Source organism: Silurus meridionalis, chromosome 27 (assembly GCF_014805685.1).
Source record: "Silurus meridionalis isolate SWU-2019-XX chromosome 27, ASM1480568v1, whole genome shotgun sequence".
Classification (NCBI taxonomy): domain Eukaryota; kingdom Metazoa; phylum Chordata; class Actinopteri; order Siluriformes; family Siluridae; genus Silurus; species Silurus meridionalis.
The window spans coordinates 11028721-11051513 of NC_060910.1; the positions used below are offsets into that span (position 1 = coordinate 11028721).

Sequence of the window (22793 nt, forward strand, 5' to 3'; positions counted from 1 at the left end):
GTAAAATATAAAATTTTCTTCTGTTTACAGCAGGGGTTTTCAACCGGTGGGCATTGCATGTGGTCCGTGACAGCCTACATAATTTCACTATTAAAATCACTTTTTTTCCATAATTTATTTTTCCAAACATTTCCAGAATATTTGCACATTAGTGGGAAAACTTAATTTAATTTAATTTTAGCTTTTGTTGTTGTATAATTTATTTAAATTCTGACCTTTTACTATAGCAAAAGCAAATGACCTGGGAAGTCAGTTCTAGTTTCATTTGTTGCTTTCATAAGACAAAAACTTTCCCTTCCTCACTTAAATTACACCAGTGAGCTAGCAATAACTGTTCCACTTTCTCTGTAATCCTAGTATTTCTTAAAAACCCCAAGCAAGCAATTTCCACTGTGAAATCAGTAGAGTAATAAATGCAGATAAATTCCAGAGCTATGAAAAGAGATATGAAAAAATATATGAAAAGATAAAAACATTTTTATGGAGAAAAAAAACATTATGATAGTACTATATTTATATGTAGATATGTAGATAGCACTATAATTATAACATATATTAAATGACAATTTTTTTCTCCTATTCAAGAGAATGAATCAATTTGATTTATTTCTGCACCAAAATCATTAAACCTGGTATAAAAAAAAACTCAGCAGTTATGCCCACACCTACTTGGAAATAACATTTTTGAAATATTTCAGTGAGGATTTAGGCCCCATCATAAAACAGAAAGAACTGGTGACCTGCAATGAACTGCTAGGACCTGAGTCATGGATGGATCCTCCTTGCTAGACTAGAAAATGTTGTTGGAATTAAGAGAATAGCTCTCTCCTGACTCAGGTCTTATTTGACTGATTATTATCAGGTTGTTGATGTAAATAGTGAGCTCTCCAGAAAAAAAAGTTTGGTGTTCTGCAAGGATCTATCTTAGGCACATTGCATTGCTTTTTTTCTTTATATTTGCTGCCTCTCAGTGAAATTATACATCAATATGGTATTAGCTTCTATTGCTATGCTGACGATACACAGTTGTACGTTTCAGAAAGCCAGATGTGAGTGAGAGACATCAGCTTAACAATGTGGAGGAGCGTGTAAAGAATATTAGACAGTGGATGGTAGTTAACTTCTTTCTGCTTAACTCTGATAAAGCGGAAATTCTTTTACTAGGACCACATACAACTAGAAGTAAACTTTCTGATTACGTAGTACCTCTGGATAGTCTTTCTGTCTCAGTGTGTACAGCAGTCAAAGACCTTGGAGAAATAATTGACTCTAGCCTTTCCTTTGAGGCTCATATAAATAACATTACCAGGATCGCCTTCTTTCAACTTAGAAATATTGCTAGGATAAGAAATATGCCATTACAGTATGCAGAAAAAGTACTTCATGCTTTTGTTATATCTACTAGACTATTGTAATGAGAGAGAATTATGGGTGTATTCAGCCCAGAATATAGCATGAACTTAAAGCAGTCCTCCACTTTGTTCTTCCCACTTCCTTCCATTTGGCCGTTGTCTTAAGGATCATACCCAAATGTAAGATTAACTGTTGCCCCAATTTCTCCATGAAGCTAGTTCATATTCTAGCGGTAAACTGTGGGCCTTGGCCCTTCACAATTTTGTCCGAGTTGGCCAAATACCAGAATACATGTTTGGAGTTCTGCAGTGCCGATGGAGACTGGAAAATGGGAGCAGGTGCAGGGAAGTAAAGACTCAGTCTGGTATCAATCTGGCAGGTATAGCATTCCAGTGGGGCATGCTTTTTTTCTGTTATTTTCTGGTCTACTTCCCACTCTATGGTTTCAGTACCACATGCTGGAAAAAAAAATTAGGTCGGTATCTCCTTTTACTTGGTTTACATAGTGCATGTGATAGAGTCTATCTGTTTTGATGTTTTTGGAACCCCGAACCCAGATGTGAAAACAGTTAACTTTGGGCAAAAAGCAGGGAGCAGCATGCTTGGCATGGGGTACAGTGGGTCTCTTAGCTGAATGTTAGTAGTCCAGGTTTTTAATGATCAGTGTAGAAAATGTGCAGACTCCATTAAATACAAATCCAAACAAAGTGAAAACTTTTGCCTCAGTAAATCAAAGACTAACAAACACACCAGTTACAAGAAACCGAAAATGATGAGTAAGTGTGACTGAAAGTGAATCAGGGGAAACAGGGGAAACACCGAACTAAGCGTATAAAAGAGGAGTAAGCACACTTACTCATTCACATCAACAGCAAGCATCAAGGAGAAAATCATTCAAAGAACTTCAGAGACCAGAGTGTTCAAGAGCAAGAAGAAGATGAAGACTGCTGCAGTTTTTGTTGTCTTTGCCTGCCTATTTATTCTACATGTACAAGGTAAAAGTCTTAATCCTACTTCTCTTTTTATGATATACAGGATTACACAGATTTGTAACCCCTCATGAATCATATCATTTTCTTCTGTTTACAGGACAGGCCAAGACTAGCGTAAGGAGGTGTTTATGTCGGGGTCCTGCAGCTAACGTAGTTCGCATTAAAAATATAGAAAAGATTGAGTTTCATCCCGCTAGTGCATCTTGTGAAAATGTGGAAATCATGTAAGTTCAGTAATTCTGATATTTATAATAATGTACAATACAACAACATTTAGTTTTACTAAGTTATTAAACTTATTCTTTATCTCTGTAGTGTCATTATGAAGAATGGTGCAGGAAAAAGATGCTTGAATCCAAACTCTGAATTTACTCAGAAATACATCATGACAGCATTAAAGAAAAAGTGGGTACATTTGATTCAAATATAATAACATTCTTATAATATTATATACGTTTCACTTTTGATTCATAAATACTCAAAATGGACAAAATAAAAGTTTGTGAATCTCTGTGTGTTTTTGCAGGAATGCAGAGTAAAGCATGCAGTGTGTCATTACTGAACAGAAGTGAAGGAAGAAAGGACAGAGGCAGCTCGCTGTGTATATATGATATATCTGATCGCTGTGTATATGATATATATAATTGCTGTGTATATGATACATCTAATTTATTAGATTTAGTTCTGTAAATAGCTGGATGGTTATTGTTTTGGAAAAACTTAATATATTGTTTTTGTATACATGCAAACATACTAAATTATAATAAACTTTATAATGCACTACAATGTGTCAATATGTCTTATTAGCAAGATATCAAACACTTTTAATAATATTTGCCCGAAATCAGATTTCTGATCAGTAATTTTTTTGTAGACTGAGATGAAAACTTAAGAGAGATACTGGAACCAAATCCACACAAACACACACCTACAGTACAGGAGAGATTTTCAGCAGTTAGCAAAACATGCCAATGCAAGCATCATAGCAGGGATTTGAAACAGAAGATACAATTTCTCTAAAGCCCTTTAGTGGCTGTCTGTAGAATTTTTCAGTTGATTTTCATTATTTGACACATCCCAAAAGCTTTAAAGCTGTATTGCAGATGTATCTCTCAGGGTCTGCACTACCTGCAAATAGTAGGGATGTCTTCATGAATTCTGACTCTCACTCCAGTTGCATCTACAGTACATGCTCTGGGTCCAATTTTCTAAAAATAGTGAAATTTAATCCCAAGATAAATATTTGATACTGCACAGTGAGAGTGAATAACACCATGCTGTCCACTCATATATGCAGACACTGGTGTATTGTAGACAAAGGCAGAGTCATTCTGAATTCTGAATTAGCAGAATGTTTGCAGACTCACAGACACCTGCTTTGTTAATCAAGACCCTGCTCCAATTGCTAAGTTTGGCCAGATGTCTAATGATTTTACAAAACCCTGTCTCTGAGCTCTGTAGGCATTTTCATTTGTAGGCTGTAGGCTTCTCTGTAGGCTTCTTTTTTGCTCTGTTATGCATTTTCAGCTGTAAGACCTCACATAATATAGACAGGTGTGTACCTTTCCAAATCATATTCCTCCACTTATATTTTACATTTCAAATATACTTCCATTTAATTAAAAGCTTTTAGAATTCTACAATCTTAATTATTATTTTCTATTAACAGTAATAAATCCTGAATTATACTGGTATGTGATCCCAAAATATGATCTGGTATATGATATAAAATGTTGAACTGTAAAGGACACAAATGTGCAGTTTTTGGTAACCCAGTTCATTTCCACTAAAGAAAGAAAACAGGAAGTTCACATGGAAATTGATTACGCAATGGGAAAGTATGAATGCGTTGTTGTGTATATATATATATATATATATATATATATATATATATATATATATATATATATATATATATACACAACACCATTAAAAAAAAAGTTGGGGCACTGTAAATTGTAAATTAAAAAGAATACAATGGTTTGTAAATCTCATAAACCCAAAAAAAAAGGAAAAAAAAAGTTTAAACAGAGAATATATGCCATTTAATGGACAATTGGGGTAATTTTGGATTTAATGGCAGCAACTGGCACCAAATGAGTTGGGACAGGACCTTGAGGAGACCAGTTGCTGAAGTTTTGAGAAAAGAATGTTGTCCTATATGTGTTTGATACAGAATACTACCTGCTCAACAGTTTTGGGTGTCCTTTGCTGTATTTTACGATTCATGATGTCTGGACTGCAGACTGGACAGTTCTACTAGCATTATAGCTACTTTAGCTACTGTATCATGTCTGACCCGACCGCATCTGTGTTCCGACAGGGGGTGCATTATACCTGTGGAATAGGCAGCTTGCACATATGGAAAGGCTCCATCAATGCTAAATGGTATAAACAGATTTTAGAGCCAAACATGCTTCCATCATGAAAACAGAGAAGTTCGAAAAAAAAGAATGTACTTTTATATTTGTCACATATACTTTACAGCAAAGTTAAATACTTTTGTCACATACCCCAGTGGTTCATGTCTTTTTCTGCCCCATTTCAAATATTTTAAAACATGTTGCAGCCATCAAATTTAAAATTAATTAATTTTTTATTTAAAATGGTACGTTTCCTCAATTCAAACAATTTATGTTTCTCTGTTCTATTGGGATTAAAATATGGGTTTATGAGATTTGCAAATCATTGCATTCTGTTTTTATTAAAATTTTACGGAATATTTTAACTTTTTTGGAAATGGGGTTGTATATTGAAAATTCCATGCTTACATTTTTAAATGCATATTGTACATGTGTGTGTTTTACTGCTTTACCCATTTCACCAAAGGCTCAAAATTATAAACTTGCTGTTCACTCACATCCACATTCATAGTCCTAGCTGCATAAAATATCATTTATCAAAACACTGTATCATCCGAATTGTTCTCATCAAGCTAACACTCGAGAGGTTGGTAATAAAGATGTTGTTAGTAAACCAGCTGTAAATCAGTATCTAATATTTTTCCACATGTCTTGATTCCTTGCTGAACTTTTATTTGTTACTACAACCAGTGTATGATTTAAGGCAGATATTGTTTTTGAACATACTTTATTCTGTACTTCCATGCTTTGAGTAAGTCTGATACTTTCCTACATTTCTGTTACCACCACTAATGAAGTCCAACAAAGAATTTAAATATAACGTTTTGCCACATTTTAGCTCTAATAAAGCTGCAAACATACAAAGTTTATAGCTCAGTGGTTAAGGCTCTGGGTTATTAATTAGAAGGTTGGGTTTTAAGTCACAGCACTTCCATGCTGCCACTATACGTCCTTTAGCAAAGCCCTAAACCCTCTGTGCTTCAGAGGCACTGTATCATGCCTGACCCTGAACTCTGACTCCAGCTTCCCAACAAGATGGAAAATGCAATGAAAGATGGCCAGCATCTCCTCCACTGAGCTATACATCCCTAAGAGCTGATACCATGTTGAAGAATGTTCTGGTTAAAATGTCTATAGATATGACACCATTATGTATTGTGCATTTTGTCCTTAAAAACACACTATCTACATGTACATACTGTGTGATTTCAGAAAATATAATTACACACTTGCAACAGGTTCATCTGATTATTAACATGAGTGTTAAACAAATACCCCCTGAAAGTTTTTTAGTGAAGGAGGTAAGAAAAGAACAAGTGATGTGATAATGAGCAAGAAAATATTTAAACTCATATCAAAAATACGATTTTATCTCTACTGGTCCATGGCATTGAAAAAGCTGGGGACCCCTGGACTAGAGCAAAAGATAAAAAAAAAAAATGTTTAGTTCAAATCTGTGACTACAATTAAGGTTAAAATGAATGTGCATATTGAATGACCCAGTTAATTTCCACTGAAGATAGAAACAACAACGTTTCAGTTTCATTTGCCACTTTCAAGAGACACATAAAATTTCCACATATTTCCATTTCTCTTCCACGTAAATCACACCAGTGAGCCGGCAAAAACTGTTCCCCTTTCTTTGTAATCCTAATATGATACTAAAGAAAAAAACAAACCTACAATAAAAAAACCTACAACAGATGGCAGATTGGCAGATTACATAAATCTGCACATTCCTAATTAGATCTGTAGGTAAATGGCATTAATCTGCCATTAATTAAAGTGATTCTGTTAAAAACCAGATAAAAGTCAGCTATTGCTTGGATGTTTGGGGTTGCATTCCACTAAGAGTTGCCAAAGAAACTGCAAGACTTAATTGTTAAAAGATACCAGGAGAGGGATATGAATGAATATCAAGTGCACTGAACGTAACATGAAACACTGTCAAAATCACCATCAATAAGTGGAGGAAATGTGGCACCATATAGACACTACAGAAATCAGGGTGACCCTCCAAAGTTGAGAGAATGAGGAGAAAATCATTGAGGCTCTCAAGAGGCCAACAGCAACACTAAAGGAAATACAGGAAGAAAAAAAAAAAAATATGGAAAAAGTCAAAATAATTAAATCATTAATTACCACTGAAGACAAACAAATATTAAAGTCAGTTAACATTTTTATTTAGTTTGATTTAATATTTAAACGTGTATATTTTAACTTCTGTTGCTGTAAGATTTCTATTAAATTCTAAACACTTTGTATAGAGGAAATGAATGTGCCTATTGAATGAAGTTCATTTCCACCGAAGAGAGAAATAACGATGATTTAGTTTCATTTGCCGCTTTCACGAGGCTTATGCAATTATCCCCATCCACTTTATTTGCAGTGCTTAGTCAGCAATAACTGTTTTTCTTTCTCTGTAAATCTACTATTCGATTAAACATTGAAACAAACAATTTCCACAGAGAAATCAACAAAGAAGTTATTGAGAATGTATGATTTACATAAGTAGATTATAAATGTATACATGGCTGTATATTGTGTTGAACTATTTCAAATGCTAATGAAGTCATTTCAAGTTTAAAAAAATCTGCATAATTATTTGCAGGAACTATCAGAAACTAATATCCATGTGTGGATAATTTATAAATATTTTAAGACTTTTTCTTACATACTGTAAGTAATTATTAATAATTTTTACATTTCTACTTTAAAGTGAGAAATTAAATTGAATTGCTTTTTTAAGGTATTTTCTGTAAGTAATTGTGCTTTAATTGTTCTTAATTTTTTATTTGTTTTACACTGATGAAATCTAACAAAATACTCTAGATATGAAGTTTTGTCTTGCATCAGTTTAGCTAATAAAGGTGCAGACGACATTAAATGTAAACCCAAACAAACTGATGAACTTTTGTTCGGTCATGACTGATTATCAAACACACCATTTCCAAGAAAACAAAATTTAGTGTGAGGAAGTGCGAATGAAAGTGAATTCAAGCCACATGAAAACAGGGGAAACACCAAACTGAGCGTATAAAAGAGGAGTAAACACACTCAGTCTTTCACATCATCAACAAGCATTAAGAAGAAAATCATTCAAAAACATTTTAGAACATTGAGAGTGTTCAAGAGCAAGAAGAAGATGAAGACTGCTGCAGTTTTTGTTGTCTTTGCCTGCCTATTTATTCTACATGTACAAGGTAAAAGTCTTAATCCTACTTCTCTTTTATTGATATACAGGATTACACAGATTTGTAATCCCTCATGAAATATTTTCTTCTGTTTACAGGACAGGCCAAGACCAGTGTAACCAGGTGTTTGTGTCAGGGTCCTGCAGCTAACGTAGTTCGCATAAAAAATATTGACAAGATTGAGTTTCATCCCGCTAGTGCATCTTGTGAAAATGTGGAAATCATGTAAGTTCAGTAATTCTGATATTTATAATAATGTACAATACAACATCATTTAGTTTTACTGAGTTATTAAACTTATTCTTTATCTCTGTAGTGTCATTATGAAGAACGGTGCAGGAAAAAGATGCTTGAATCCAGAATCTGAATTTACTCAGAAATACATCATGACAGCATTAAAGAAAAAGTGGGTACATTTGATTCAAATTTAATAACATTCTTATAATATTATATACGTTTTACTTTTGATTCATGAAAACCCAAAAAGGACAAAATAAAAGTTTGTGAATCTCTGTGTGTTTTTGCAGGAATGCAGAGTAAAGCATGCAGTGTGTCATTACTGAACAGAAGTGAAGGAAGAAAGGACAGAGGCAGCTCGCTGTGTATATATGATATATCTGATCGCTGTGTATATGATATATATAATTGCTGTGTATATATGATATATCTGATGTTTAATTTATTAGATTTAGTTCTGTAAATAGCTGAATGTTTATTGTTTTTGAAAAACTTAATATATTGTTTTTGTATACATGCAAACAAATTATAATAAACTTCATAATGCACTACAATGTGTCAATATGTCTTATTAATAAGGTATCAAACACTTTTAATAATATTTGCCCAAAATCAGATTTCTGATCAGTAATGTTTTGTCGACTGAGATGAAAACTGAGGAGATACTGGAACCAAATCCACTCAAACACACACCTACAGTACAGGAGAGATTTTCAGCAGTAACACGCCAGTGCAACTTCATAAAGGATATTAAAAGCATAAAATGCCTGTTGCATTTCTGTCATAACAGTGATTGGTGTTGTTGATAATGTCTCAATGTGAGAATTATTACTATCTCACATTCTAAAAAATCTGCAATATGTATTTAACTGAATTAAGATTTGATTTCTGTGAAGGTCATGTCCTATGACTGACATTATTTTCATTACAAATCCTTTTCAGTGAGTTTCAGTGACTGTACATGTGGGGGGGCATCATTCAGTGATTTGAAAGAGAAGAAAAAATGTTTCTGAAGCCCCCTAGTGGCTGTCTGTAGTACTTTCACAATCTAAATTTTACCTTTCACACATCCCAAAACCTTTTAAGCTGGACTGAAGGTGTAGCTCCCAGGGTCTACATACCTGCAGATAGAAGGGGAGTGTTTATGGATTATGACGGGAAAAAAGAAGTGGACCCCCTCTCCCTCCAGCTGCATCTACTGTATATGACCCCAGTTTTCCCTAATTAGTTCATTTTACAACAAAAAAACTTCGAAAGTGCACAGTGAGAGTAAATAACACCATGCTGTCCACTCATATATACAATTGTGATTTCTCATGTATTGTAAATGGTGGTAGAGTCGTCCTGGAAGAAAGTACTAACATCTGGACAGAAATGTTTCATCATAGGAAAAAGATGATCAGTGAGAAAAACTTCTTTATTGATTTGTATTGACTTTTAATTACATTACAATATTATTATGGAGTTTTCCGATTTTCCTTTCTCACATATGTGCATTCAGACATTTCTAAATATCTGATCATGAAATATATTTAAACAATTTCCTGTTTCAAAAAAATTCAGTGCACAGGAATTTTAGCCATAAATTGATCATGTCTCTTTTTCAGTGAAAGAATCTTAAAAAACCTGCAGTCCATCAGGTTGAACAATGAGATATGCAAACACGATAAAACACATATAAAAAAGAAAAAAATCATAAAGTCCAAATAATTAAATCATTAATTACCACTGACTAAAATTGAAGACTAACAAATATTAAAGTCAGTTTTAATTTGTGACATTTTGCTTAGTTCTATTTAATATTTAAATATGTGCATATTTTAACTTCTGTTGCTGTAAGATTTTTATTACATTTTAAACAAATGAATGTGCCTATTGAATGAAGTTCATTTCCACCGAAGAGAGAAATAACGATGATTCAGTTTCATTTGCCGCTTTCACGAGGCTTATGCAATTATCCCCATCCACTTTATTTGCAATGCTTAGTCAGCAATAACTGTTCTTCTTTCTCTGTAAATCTACTATTCGATTAAACATTGAAACAAACAATTTCCACAGAGAAATCAACAAAGAAGTAACTGCAGATTACATTTCAGAAACAGTTTGAATGTGTGTATGTATGATTTACATAAGTAGATTATAAATGTATACATGGCTGTATATTGTGTTGAACTATTTCAAATGCTAATGAAGTCATTTCAAGTAAAGTAGAAAAAAATCTGCATAATTATTTGAATAATTTCTTAAATCTTCAGTAAATGCTTTATGTGACTGAAGTCATAGTGGGAACACTGTATGTAAATCATAAAGTAAACTAAATCATAAAGTATCATAATAAATGTAATCTTTTACAGATATGACAGCATGAGAAAGGAGCTATTTTTTAAACCATCACAGTTATTTTAATGAGAATTAACTAAATTTAGTTCAAATGTTCACACACTAATTTCTTGGATGAAAAAAGTACTAATTTACTATCAGGAACTAAAATCCATGTGGGGATTAAGGCAGACATCTTTTTATTTTATGAATATTTTTAAGACTTTTTCTTAAGTAATTATTAATATTTTTTTACATTTTAACTTTAAAGTGAGTAAATTAATTGAATTGCTTTTTTAAGGTATTTTCTGTAAGTAATTGTGCTTTAATTGTTGTTAATATTTTATTTGTTGTACACTGATGAAATCTAACAAAATACTCTAGATATGAAGTTTTGTCTTGCATCAGACGACATTAAATGAAAACCCAAACAAACTGATGAACTTTTGTTCGGTCATGACTGATTATCAAACACACCATTTCCAAGAAAACAAAATTTAGTGTGAGGAAGTGCGAATGAAAGTGAATTCAAGCCACATGAAAACAGGGGAAACACCAAACTGAGCATATAAAAGAGGAGTAAACACACTCAGTCTTTCACATTATCAACAAGCATTAAGAAGAAAATCAGTCTGAGAAACTTCAGAGCATCGAGAGCAAAAGGAAGATGAAGACTGTTGCAGTTTTTGTTGTGTTTGCCTGCCTACTTATTCTTCATGTACAAGGTAAGAGTTGTGATGCTCATTTACACCTATTTTATTGATATAGAAGACATTTGTAATCCCTCATGACATATTTTCTTCTGTTTACAGGACAGGCCAAGACTAGCGTAAGGAGGTGTTTGTGTCAGGGTCCTGCAGCTAATGTAGTTCGCATTAAAAATATTGACAAGATTGAGTTTCATCCCGCTAGTGCATCTTGTGAAAATGTGGAAATCATGTAAGTTCAGTAATTCTGATATTTATAATAATGTACAATACAACATCATTTAGTTTTACTGAGTTATTAAACTTATTCTTTATCTCTGTAGTGTCATTATGAAGAACGGTGCAGGAAAAAGATGCTTGAATCCAGAATCTGAATTTACTCAGAAATACATCATGACAGCATTAAAGAAAAAGTGGGTACATTTGATTTAAATATAATAACATTCTTATAATATTATATAAGTTTAACTTTTGATTCATGAAAACCCAAAATGGACAAAATAAAAGTTTGTGAATCTCTGTGTGTTTTTGCAGGAATGCAGAGTAAAGCATGCAGTGTGTCATTACTGAACAGAAGTGAAGGAAGAAAGGAGAGGCAGCTCGCTGTGTATATATGATATATATAATTGCTGTGTATATATGATATATCTGATCGCTGTGTATATATGATATATATAATTGCTGTGTATATATGATATATCTGATCGCTGTGTATATATGATATATATAATTGCTGTGTATATATGATATATATAATTGCTGTGTATATATGATATATCTGATGTTTAATTTATTAGATTTAGTTCTGTAAATAGCTGAATGTTTATTGTTTTTGAAAAACTTAATATATTGATTTTGTATAGATACAAACATAAATTATAATAAACTTCATAATGCACTACAATGTGTCAATATGTCTTATTAATAAGGTATCAAACACTTTTAATAATATTTGCCCAAAATCAGATTTCTGATCAGTAATGTTTTGTCGACTGAGATGAAAACTGAGGAGATACTGGAACCAAATCCACACAAACACACACCTACAGTACAGGAGAGATTTTCAGCAGTAACACGCCAGTGCAACTTCATAAAGGATATTAAAAGCATAAAATGCTTGTTGCATCTGCATAATTATTTGATTAATTTCTTAAATCTTCAGTAAATGCTTTATGTGACTGAAGTCATAGTGGGAACATTGTATGTAAATCATAAAGTTTGTTGTACACTGATGAAATCTAACAAAATACTCTAGATATGAAGTTTTGTCTTGCATCAGACGACATTAAATGAAAACCCCAACAAACTGATAAACATTTCTTCGATCATGACTGATTATCAAACACACCATTTCCAAGAAAACAAAATTTAGTGTGAGGAAGTGCGACTGAAAGTGAATTCAAAACACAGGGGAAACACCAAACTGAGTGTATAAAAGAGGAGTAAACACACTCAGTCATTCACATTATCAACAAGCATTAAGAAGAAAATCAGTCTGAGAAACTTCAGAGCATCGAGAGCAAAAGGAAGATGAAGACTGTTGCAGTTTTTGTTGTGTTTGCCTGCCTACTTATTCTTCATGTACAAGGTAAGAGTTGTGATGCTCATTTACACCTATTTTATTGATATAGAAGACATTTGTAATCCCTCATGAAATATTTTCTTTTGTTTACAGGACAAGCCAAGACCGGTGTAACCAGGTGTTTGTGTCAGGGTCCTGCAGCTAATGTAGTTCGCATTAAAAATATTGACAAGATTGAGTTTCATCCCGCTAGTGCATCTTGTGAAAATGTGGAAATCATGTAAGTTCAGTAATTCTGATATTTATAATAATGTACAATACAACATCATTTAGTTTTACTGAGTTATTAAACTTATTCTTTATCTCTGTAGTGTCATTATGAAGAACGGTGCAGGAAAAAGATGCTTGAATCCAGAATCTGAATTTACTCAGAAATACATCATGACAGCATTAAAGAAAAAGTGGGTACATTTGATTCAAATATAAAATTGTTTTTATTGTATTATATCAACTGAGCTTTGGATTCATTAAAAACCCATAAGAAAATTAATAAAATTTTAAAATCTGTTTGTGTTTTGCAGGAGTTACTGAACAGAAGTGGAGGAAGTAAACATATTGCAAAAGTTATAGTGTACATATGATATATCTAATGTTTAATTTATTAGAGTTAGTTCTGCATATCACTGGATGTAAATAGTTTTTTAAAAAAAAAACATGCAAGAAGGTTTTGCATATATTATTTGGTATACTAATATTAAATTACAATAAACTTCCGAATTCAGTAAAATGTGTTTCTCTTTCATTAATGTTATAACACAAATGTAAGATGCGATTATTAGAGGTGTTTAGCAAGTTACACACACATATCACTCAAATGTGAATTCAGCATTACTAACATAATAAAGATGTAAAAATAAAACCAAAAAGATGATTAACTACAACCCCAAATTATTATTTTATTTAATTATCAGTACTAGTCATGTAGTAATGGAACATTTGTGCATAAATCCCTTTTTAAAATGACAAGTAAATAAAAGTAGGCAAGGTAGAAGCAACACATATCCTATATCCTTGTCTTTTTTTTTGTCCTGTTCTTTCACATCAGACAGTGCAATCATTTGTTTGTCACAAGAATATTTGTGTTGAATCAAAAAATACAATTACATAAAAAAAATACATTAAAATTTCATCTTGCATGCCTCTAAAAATAAGACAGAGCATTTCCAAGAAATCTGGTCAAAATTAAGAACAAAGAACTGCGTTAAAATTGACTTCCTTCAATCAAATAAAATGGACTGTACAGTTATGAGGGTATTTTTGGAGTAAACATTCTTATGCAGTTCCTGTTCAAAGTAGCCTGAGCCATAAGTAAAACAATGAGAAAATAAAGTGTGTTTCAGTGCTCTTTTTGCTTGTAAATAACAATGTTGTTTTCATTTGATCTTTTACAAGTTATTTCAATATAATGTAGCTCCTTTAATGATATAGAGAATTAAATTAATGTCAACTAATGATATTTTCAAGACCAATGCACGGAAAGATTCACTAAAGTTCAGTGGTAAAACTAGTCTATAATTATATAACAGTGTAAAAATGAAGCAGGCCCAATTATTTTAATATTCAGAATATATATAGATATATGAATTATTTTAAATTAAATATATTCCTAATATATTTAAGTATACAGTAATCCCTCAGTTAACACACATACAGTGCTGTACTGTATTAACATTTTACTTCATTTTATAATTAATATTAAAATTTTTATTAAAACATTTCATAAATTCAACATAAAACTCCATAAAAACAATTTTCTATAAGTATTTTGCTCTATCTTGCTATCCACGAGAGGAAAATCAAACAAATTAAAGATTTTGGCAAATGCATTTTTTCAATGGTAAAGTGGGGGGTTAGTGTATTAAGATTGAAACTGATTCATTCATTAAAATTTTTATCTTTATGCTTTTGCTCATAATGAAATGGATTTTAAGTGAATGCAAACTGATCAATTACATTTTCTTTTTCTGGAAACAAGCAAATTCGAAAACAATAAAGGAAATGTGCATCATCTTGACTATACAGTATTTAAAATATTGCCGAATGTCTAGATTACTATAGAAATGCAAACAAAAGTGTGATATATTTGCACCAAAACAGGGGAGAAAATCTTTGATGATAGTGTTTTTGCTATACAACAATAAACACTAGGCCAGATGTCCTATTAAACCTGTAATGTATACATTTTCTTGTTCTGTTCGAGGTTAATCTGCAGAGCATTATTAGAGGTGTGTACAATATTGCATCATTTCTTCAGGAAATTAGTTTTTTTATGATGTATATTTTATGATGAGTGTAAGTTCTGCAGTAGGTAGGTTCAGCGGACTGAAAAAGTATTGCAACTCAAATGAGTACTCTTTACAACTGTGGTGAGCTGAACAGCATCTCAGAAAGAACACCGAAAATTGAGGTGGATGATTTACAAACCAGAAGACACAATAGTGGTCACAGGTTCACCTCAGCTGGACAGTTAAAGATTTTTTGGGGAAAAAAAGACCTGTTTTTTTCCTGTTAATATACAGTATAAATGTTAATTTCTACCATGTAGAATCCCTAGCTATACAGTGTAACAAAATTATTTTCTGGTTGTTCCAGATGTGTTGTTTTCTTTTTAATGGGTTTTTTCCCATGAGGAAGAAAAAGAGCATGTGAAAATATCGTTCTCTTGTAAAAAAAAAAAAAAAAGTGAAAGTGACACAAATATTATCATCCTCCACACTGCCCACTCCTTTTGCTTAACTCCCATAACTTGACTTTTTCACTCACATTATATGTCCAGCCTCAAAATGAACAGTGCAACTCTCACAATGCTGCCCTTGATCATGTTTGCATTGACTACAATGCTTTGTGAAGGTAAGATAGTCTTTATCAGTGTTCTTCATAAATATGTTTATGTAATATTTCTATTGTGTACAGTGCATTGATAAGATGTGGAATTTTGCTACTGCAGGAAGGATGGGCGGAAAAGCAGAGCGTTGTTTGTGCCAAATGAAAGGAAAGGAGAGGGTAAATCCTAAACTTGTGGAGACTTTTAAGATATTCTACCCAAGTGCCTCCTGTTCAAATACTGAGATTCTGTAAGTATTCTTCAGTCACTGTTTAACTATTCACCCTTACTCATTCTAATGCTGTTTACACTTTATTCATCCGTGTTGCCTAATACGCAATAAATAATAATGGGCTGATGAATTATAGTCTGTTATCACTTCTGTGCTCATCAGTTTGACTCTGAAGCAAGGAATGAAGGTCTGCCTGGACCCAAAAGGAAACCAAGGACAGAAAATCTTATTGTGAGCAGAAATAATACCATTATTACAAACTGAACAAAACCAAATGTATTGTGTTGCTCATTAGGCTGATGCTTTTATCCAAAGAGAAAAGCTACAAATGAACATTTGATGGCCTTTTCAAGTAATAATGAAGGCAGATTGGTGCTGAGATTTTCCCAAAGCCCCTATCAAGACATACTGTACTGTAAATGACTAATGAGACCCAAATATTCTTAATATAAAATGCTAAACACACAGGCATACTCATCATCTTTTTCTATTGCTTTCAGTGGATCGAAGCTAAAGAAAAACGCCAAGGGATTATAAGGCAAGAAGGAGAAGAAGAAATTTACAGCTGATTTTACATTACTCCCACTTATGTGATTATTCAATCAGTATATTCTCTACTAATCAAAAGACATGACAGAGTATTAATTGATAGCATGCACTTAGTTACGTTATGCATATATATGTTAGACACAGAGATATTACACAATGAACATTTTAACAGTAAATGAATTATTGATTGCTTGTTTGCTTGCTTGATTGAATAATTGATTGATTGATTGATTGATTGATTGATTGATTGATTGATTAGTTGTTTGTTTGGTTGGTTAGTAAAATAATAAAATAAAACCTTATAGTTATGCAGTTGTAATACTGAAATTAACTGTGCTTTATTTATTTATCTATCTATCTATCCACACCCACACCCACACCTACACACAACCATAACCCAAACAGTGTGATGCAATTTGAATTTTAAAACCACTGATTATAAACCAGCACATTTTATGGGAAAAAAATGAAAGTGAAAGGCTCTAGTGAAGCACAAATCAAAGCCACCTACTGGTGAAAAATGTGTAAATAGTCATCTTGTGGGATAATATTTATTTGAAGAATTGAGAGAATTTCTCGAATAACGGCGGGCGGAGGGATAAAGGGATGTATGGATAGATTGATTGCTAAATGGGTTTATTTAAAAAAATTTTAACCAATGACTGTCAATATATCAATAATTAAAACAAACTTAAACATAAAACATCACTGTCTTAACTTCAAAATCTCAAAAGAGGAATCCTGCCATGTGCACAGATGCAGTGGCTGGGAAATAGAGCTGGGATTATCTGATTTGTGAGATACTAAAAAGCTGAAGAGAGCAAAGTTTCCCGATAAAACAGGAGCCATGCCATTGTGCTCAATTATGAGTCTAAAAACTTGTTGTAAAAAAACCAACAACAGAATAATGGATTAAATTTCAGTTGCACCTGTTCATGTTCTTCACAGTCAAAAAAGTACAAGATGTACACTCCATGGTTTAATGAATAACAGCACTGAAGATGTTTACCACCACTACACTTGTGGTGATGGTGAAGCGACAACCGATGTGACCAATGCCCATTATGATTCATTACAAATGTGATATGTGATGTAATTTCCACATCAATCCAGTCCATATAGCTGGAAAAAAAAATCACAATTAAAATACTTTCCAGGAAAAACAAACTATAAAAGGTAAACGAAAATAGTGTTTATTTTATATTATAATATTTCATCATAATGTAATACACATTCAAAAACACTGTAAACAATTTAGTGTGCAATTATTCAATGTAATGTCATAAACAACAACCAAGGATTTGTAAATAATAAAGATCTTCCAAAAAGAATTAAAACAAAATTACTGGGTTTTGAGCATTTAGAAGCAAGAAATGTAAAATTAAATCATAAAAATATAGTGTCATTTATATCTGATGTAATTTAGTCCTTATAGTTAAAAAATAAGTTCACGATTATCAGTTTTTAGATTTACTCCTTTTACATGTATATGCTACACATATTTGCCTGATAGCCAGAAATAGATTGTGTACAGTGAAAGGAGGAACCACACTGTTTCAGTTTCCTTAGTAGTTTTTTAGGAGAACCATTAAATTACTCACTTCCATCCTGGAGAACCCACCAAAGTAGTTCTTGTTTCTTGGTAATCATACTATTTGTTAAGAAATCCCATATGAATATTAATCTCCTTTGAAAGTCAGTTACACAATTGTATAGGACGTCTTTGGCATTATACAGTATTTTCCTTTTACTTGAACTTCACTTGAATTGTTTTTTGCAGTTTCTCATCAATGAAAAAAAAAGTTCTATGCTAAGTTCTGTGGTCAAATAAAAGAGATTGGAAGCTTGAAAACTTCATTACAAAAAAGATGACATGTTCATGGCATGTTTTGTCATTGCCTATTCAGCTCCATCTTTTGAAATTTGACAGATTTTTTCCCCCTAAATGCATCTGTAATCAGATTTTTTAATTTTTATCCCAATCATTATAAGCAATATAAATTCTTCTTACATTAAAATATTTTTTGTATATAAATAATATGTATGTTATATTGTAAACATTTCTTGTGCAGTATTCTGCTCCACACAATGCATATCAAGTGAAAGTTAGCAGTAGTCACTTCTGTATGTAAATTTAATCCTTTTCAAAGAAACAAGAAGCTGAAAGTGAATGTGGTCTGGAAAAAAAGGCCAGGAGATTGTGAAACGCTGACCCGAGCGCATATAAAATGAGGAGCAACACGCTTATTTGTTCACTGCTTCATACTCCAGGCTTCTGGACGAACATCACCGAGAGAATCAGTCTGTCTAAACGAGACCGAGAGGAAAATGAAGTCTGCTGGTGTTTTTGTTGCAGTTGCTTGTCTACTCTTATGTACTTATGTACAAGGTAGGACTTATCATTTCATGCTTCAGATCACAGTCATTTCGCCTGCAACTGTTTTGTTCATAATAATGTACCGGCATTTAACAAATTGGCATTTCTCTGCAGGTCAAGCAAGGACCAATTCCAAGAGGTGTTTGTGTCAGGGTCCTGTAGTCAACGCAGTTCGTCCACAACGGATCGACAAGATTGAATTTTATCCTGCAAGTGCAACTTGTCAGAATGTGGAAGTCATGTAGGTTCAATAATCAAATAATATCTATAACAGCATGTCTTACAACATATATTCATTTCATACAGCTATCTAACTTGCTATTTTATTTGTTTAGTGTCACTCTGAAGAATGGTGCAGGACAAAGATGTCTGAACCCCGAATCTGACTTTATGAACTACATCAAGAAAGTTGTTAAAAAAAGGTAAGACCATTTTCTGCTATTAGATACTGCTACAGCATACTTTTATGAGAAAAAAATTACATTCTATTTCAAATACAGGAAATGTACAGTAAATAATTTTATTAACAATCTCTTGCTAATTTTGCAGGAATGCCGAATAAAGCATGTGCTGCGACTCAACTAAACTGATGTGAAACGACTCTGTGTGTGTGTTGATATTTTCAATTCCTGACGTGATAAATCTTCATTTGTTACGATTGTTGATTGTCTATGAAGATTGTACAAATTGTACATTTCTATATCTGCTGTTCACTTTATAAGTCACACCTGTACATTTGTCCATTGCACATTGTACTGTAAAATATCTTTTAAATATTTCTTGCACATAATTTTTTTGTTTTATGATTATAATTTATTCTATTGTATCTTCTATTGTGAATTAAGATTCAAATAAACACAGTGGTTTCTTAACTTTTTTGAATTTCTTGCTAGTTCTGTTCCATTAGCAATAAGATTGTAAATAAAAAATAAACATCTTTTATGTTTTGGAAATAAATCATTTATAAATTAGTCTTATAAAGAACCACTAGAAAAAAAATGTTGTGGATATAAGATATGAAACATATTTAGCTTATTTTACTCTGTGCTAAATAAATAGTGTATATAAAACCAGTTTATATGAAACACAAACTGTATACTTCATACATCTTTATAGAACAAAATGCCCCATGTAGAAGTTATTTTATTGTTCATTTTTCCTAGCTATACTACATGGACAAAAGTGTTGGGACCCCTGCCATATCCAGCCATATGTGATTCTTTCTTAAACTGTTACCAATGTTGGAGACACACAATGTTACAGGATGTTTTTGGATGCAGGAGCATTAAATTTTCCCTTCACTTGAGCTAGGAGACCCAAGCCTGTTCCAGCATGACATTACTGCTGTGCACAACGCAAGCTTCTTGAAGATATGCTTTATATGGGTTGGAGTGGAAAATCTTGAGTAGCCTGCAATAGAACTCTGACCCCAACATCTTTGGAATAAAGTGGTGCACTGACTGCACCCCAGGCCTCCTCACCTTATATCAGAGGCTGAATTTACGAACGCACTTGTTGTAGCTGAGGGCGCACAAATCTAAACAACCACACTACAAAACCAGAAAACCTCTTCCCTGAAAAGTAGTGGTTCTTATAACAGCAAATAGGCGCTAAATGTAGAATGGGTCGTTCAAAAACACATACAAACCTTATGAACAGATGTCAACAAACCACAAATGGTGTACATTAACAAACCTACATGTAATTGTGCAATGTGAACCTACTGACAGGAAAACATGAGAATAAATATGTCTAGACTAGTTTATGGCACAATATTTATTTAATATCATAAGTCATTGCTTTAAAAACTGAAAGTGACCTTCTTCCCTTTCGCTTTGGCACAGATGGAATGTCCCTGAATTTTACGGATGTCATCAGTATATGGGAATACTCAAAACATCTAAAAAGTGTTTCCGAATTTAGAAGAAGAGGAACTAAGAGTCTGAACAATGATGTAAGACAAAACTCAATTCAAATGCTTTATTGTCATTCTCTCCATTGTCTCCACACACAGTATAAATAAGAAGGAACTGTCGTTACTAACGGACCAAGGTGCATAAACAGTGAAACGCGAGAGTAAACATTAAACATAACAGAGCTGTGGTGTGATAAATATGAAGTTATGTAGGTTATGTAAGAGTAAAGAGTAAAGTGCGAGTATGCGGTCAGAGGTTACCGTGTGTAAACGTATTCAATGTCCAATGTGCATATTTTAACAGAATTGAGCGAATGTATATAGAAAACATTTAAAGTCCCAGATTGTAGATGTCTGCAGGTGTTGCTAAATGTCTAATGTGGATTTTAAGTGCACAGTAAAAGTGGCTGAGTGGGGGCATGTTAATGTTCATTGAATGACCACCAATGTCCACAGTTTTTAGTTAAGCAGTTAGTAACTAAGGTGATGGGTGGCACCAGAGTGTTCAGGGCTCTGTTGCAGAACCGTGAAGTGCGGGTCCTGATGCTTCAGAATCAGGCAGGGGCTTGAAGAGTCTGTGGGAGGGGTGAGAGGAATCCTTCCCAATGGTAGAGGTTCTACATATGCGGCGTATATGGAGGATTCCTGGATAGAGGGGAGGGAGACTACTATGATCGTCTTAGCTGTCGTCACTTTGTGCTGTAGGTCTTGCGTTCAAAAGTTTTGCAATTTCCAAACCACACAGTGATGCAGCTGGCTAGGATGCCCTCCATAGTTCCTCTTTAAAAGGTGGTAAGCATTGGTAGTGTGGGGATGGCTCCTTAGTCTCCTCAGGAAGTGAAAACATTGTTGATCTTTCCTCACAATGGAAGTTGGTGTTGCTAGTTTAGGTGAGATCGTCAGAAATGTGTAGACCCCAAAGCTTGGCTACTACTGACTCTCTCAACTACTGAGCCACTGATGAGCAAGGGAAAGTGGTCAGCCGATCCTTTCCGAGAGATGTAGAACGATCTTCTTTGATTTGTTTACATTTGAAGACAGGTTATTGTTGTGACCCCAGCTCAACATTTGTTAAACCTCATCTCTGTATGGTGGTTCATTGTCATTGCAGATGAGGCCAACTACTTTTGGGTCAAACAGCACTGGGCTGAGCACACAGCCTTGGGGGGCACCTGTGCTCAATGTGATTGTGCCTGATGTTCTGCTGCTGATGAGCACTGACTGTGGTCTTTCTGTCAGTAAGTCTAGAATCCAATTGCAGAGAGGTGTGTTGAGGCCCAGTAGAGAGAGTTTACTCACCAATTGCTGGGGACAAAGTGCCTAAAAAAAGTGCCTCAGTTCAGAATTTGATTTTACTCAGAATTACATAATCACACCATACACTCAGTAGTGATAATAAAATGTCAAAGAACATTACTTTTACGTTCATTATGCTTAAGATACATGGTTCTTTAGTAGCTGGTGACCAGGAGAGCCTTTATTCAGAATGTCAGACAGAGTGATCTATCAGTTTCAAGAGCATGACCTGTGATAGAGGAACTAAAAAAATTAGAGTTATTTTAGGGGATCCTAAGTGGCATGGATATCTGTATTTTGAAAATAGGAGTTAACACTTTGCTCTTTGTCTTAAAGGAACTATGTATTATCCATGTCGTCTCTCAGCTGATAGCTGTTGTGCAATTTGGGACAGCTGGTGAATGGGTGGGAATTGGGTAATAGGGATTTTTTTTAAATGCTATTTTATTCATATCAATGAGAAAACTACATGGGTCATGAATGATATACACAAAAGTCATGACATGAGGCAGGAATACTATTACAATCTTTGTATAGACTATAAAGGACTTTTTCTTTTCTTTACAAAGAACTCTAGAGTCTAGAGTCAACAAATCCTATGTGAATTTACATTGCAGAAGTAGAGCTGATTTTCTTGCTGATCAAAGCTAGGTTAAAAAGTTTTTAATGAGGGCGTCACGAGACACAGGCGTCAGTATTACAGAGCGAGTGGAGCAAGGACAGAAAGTTACATTTGCAGTGTCATCATGCAGAAATCATGAGGCTGGGAAAAACTCTGCTATGTGACAGCAGAACATTTTCCACACTTGAACAAGGAAAATTAATATTTACAGAAGTCAAACTTTACCAGCCT

The 22793-nt window shown here is 33.4% G+C and overlaps 6 protein-coding genes across 7 annotated transcripts; all 6 read left to right on the top strand.

The window, feature by feature from the left end:
• Positions 1-2221: 2221 nt before the first annotated feature.
• On the top strand, positions 2222-3125 carry LOC124380634 (C-X-C motif chemokine 11-6-like). Its single transcript, XM_046841800.1, has 4 exons — positions 2222-2348; positions 2443-2569; positions 2661-2750; positions 2872-3125. The coding sequence occupies exons 1-4, from the start codon at positions 2291-2293 to the stop codon at positions 2882-2884; spliced, it is 288 nt and encodes a 95-aa protein (XP_046697756.1). The 5' UTR covers positions 2222-2290; the 3' UTR covers positions 2885-3125.
• Positions 2241-8679, top strand: LOC124380633 (C-X-C motif chemokine 11-6-like). 2 transcript variants are annotated; one of them, XM_046841798.1, is made up of 5 exons: positions 2241-2290; positions 7854-7911; positions 8001-8127; positions 8219-8308; positions 8430-8679. In XM_046841798.1, exons 2-5 carry the CDS (start codon positions 7854-7856, stop codon positions 8440-8442), a joined length of 288 nt encoding a protein of 95 aa, XP_046697754.1. In that variant the 5' UTR covers positions 2241-2290; the 3' UTR covers positions 8443-8679. The 2 variants fall into 2 exon arrangements, with proteins under 2 accessions (XP_046697754.1, XP_046697755.1); XM_046841799.1 differs by lacking the exon at positions 2241-2290 and having other exon boundaries at positions 7782-7911; positions 8430-8677.
• A 2378-nt stretch (positions 8680-11057) lies between these two features.
• LOC124380635 (C-X-C motif chemokine 11-6-like) lies at positions 11058-12056 on the top strand. Its single transcript, XM_046841801.1, has 4 exons — positions 11058-11183; positions 11271-11397; positions 11489-11578; positions 11700-12056. The coding sequence occupies exons 1-4, from the start codon at positions 11126-11128 to the stop codon at positions 11710-11712; spliced, it is 288 nt and encodes a 95-aa protein (XP_046697757.1). The 5' UTR covers positions 11058-11125; the 3' UTR covers positions 11713-12056.
• Positions 12057-12633: 577 nt separating this feature from the next.
• LOC124380804 (C-X-C motif chemokine 11-6-like) lies at positions 12634-13469 on the top strand. Its single transcript, XM_046842065.1, has 4 exons — positions 12634-12753; positions 12841-12967; positions 13059-13148; positions 13269-13469. Exons 1-4 carry the CDS (start codon positions 12696-12698, stop codon positions 13276-13278), a joined length of 285 nt encoding a protein of 94 aa, XP_046698021.1. The 5' UTR covers positions 12634-12695; the 3' UTR covers positions 13279-13469.
• Positions 13470-15459: 1990 nt separating this feature from the next.
• Positions 15460-16564, top strand: LOC124380277 (interleukin-8-like). Its single transcript, XM_046841123.1, has 4 exons — positions 15460-15597; positions 15695-15821; positions 15966-16034; positions 16304-16564. Exons 1-4 carry the CDS (start codon positions 15516-15518, stop codon positions 16338-16340), a joined length of 315 nt encoding a protein of 104 aa, XP_046697079.1. The 5' UTR covers positions 15460-15515; the 3' UTR covers positions 16341-16564.
• Positions 16565-17334: 770 nt separating this feature from the next.
• On the top strand, positions 17335-19590 carry LOC124380930 (C-X-C motif chemokine 11-1-like). Its single transcript, XM_046842249.1, has 5 exons — positions 17335-17383; positions 18589-18741; positions 18844-18970; positions 19065-19151; positions 19279-19590. Exons 1-5 carry the CDS (start codon positions 17335-17337, stop codon positions 19289-19291), a joined length of 429 nt encoding a protein of 142 aa, XP_046698205.1. The 3' UTR covers positions 19292-19590.
• The last annotated feature ends 3203 nt before the right edge of the window (positions 19591-22793 follow it).

Bases quoted from the DNA above. Each gene is read 5' to 3' on its own strand.
- LOC124380633 (XM_046841798.1), top strand. From the start codon at position 7,854: ATGAAGACTGCTGCAGTTTTTGTTGTCTTTGCCTGCCTATTTATTCTA. The intron at 7,912-8,000 runs GTAAAAGTCTTA...TTCTGTTTACAG, and splicing joins ATTTATTCTACATGTACAAG to GACAGGCCAAGACCAGTGTA. The intron at 8,128-8,218 runs GTAAGTTCAGTA...TTATCTCTGTAG, and splicing joins TGTGAAAATGTGGAAATCAT to TGTCATTATGAAGAACGGTG.
- LOC124380634 (XM_046841800.1), top strand. From the start codon at position 2,291: ATGAAGACTGCTGCAGTTTTTGTTGTCTTTGCCTGCCTATTTATTCTA. The intron at 2,349-2,442 runs GTAAAAGTCTTA...TTCTGTTTACAG, and splicing joins ATTTATTCTACATGTACAAG to GACAGGCCAAGACTAGCGTA. The intron at 2,570-2,660 runs GTAAGTTCAGTA...TTATCTCTGTAG, and splicing joins TGTGAAAATGTGGAAATCAT to TGTCATTATGAAGAATGGTG.
- LOC124380930 (XM_046842249.1), top strand. From the start codon at position 17,335: ATGAATAACAGCACTGAAGATGTTTACCACCACTACACTTGTGGTGAT. The intron at 18,742-18,843 runs GTAGGACTTATC...ATTTCTCTGCAG, and splicing joins CTTATGTACTTATGTACAAG to GTCAAGCAAGGACCAATTCC. The intron at 18,971-19,064 runs GTAGGTTCAATA...TTATTTGTTTAG, and splicing joins TGTCAGAATGTGGAAGTCAT to TGTCACTCTGAAGAATGGTG.
- LOC124380804 (XM_046842065.1), top strand. From the start codon at position 12,696: ATGAAGACTGTTGCAGTTTTTGTTGTGTTTGCCTGCCTACTTATTCTT. The intron at 12,754-12,840 runs GTAAGAGTTGTG...TTTTGTTTACAG, and splicing joins ACTTATTCTTCATGTACAAG to GACAAGCCAAGACCGGTGTA. The intron at 12,968-13,058 runs GTAAGTTCAGTA...TTATCTCTGTAG, and splicing joins TGTGAAAATGTGGAAATCAT to TGTCATTATGAAGAACGGTG.
- LOC124380635 (XM_046841801.1), top strand. From the start codon at position 11,126: ATGAAGACTGTTGCAGTTTTTGTTGTGTTTGCCTGCCTACTTATTCTT. The intron at 11,184-11,270 runs GTAAGAGTTGTG...TTCTGTTTACAG, and splicing joins ACTTATTCTTCATGTACAAG to GACAGGCCAAGACTAGCGTA. The intron at 11,398-11,488 runs GTAAGTTCAGTA...TTATCTCTGTAG, and splicing joins TGTGAAAATGTGGAAATCAT to TGTCATTATGAAGAACGGTG.
- LOC124380277 (XM_046841123.1), top strand. From the start codon at position 15,516: ATGTCCAGCCTCAAAATGAACAGTGCAACTCTCACAATGCTGCCCTTG. The intron at 15,598-15,694 runs GTAAGATAGTCT...TTGCTACTGCAG, and splicing joins GACTACAATGCTTTGTGAAG to GAAGGATGGGCGGAAAAGCA. The intron at 16,035-16,303 runs GTGAGCAGAAAT...TATTGCTTTCAG, and splicing joins CAAGGACAGAAAATCTTATT to TGGATCGAAGCTAAAGAAAA.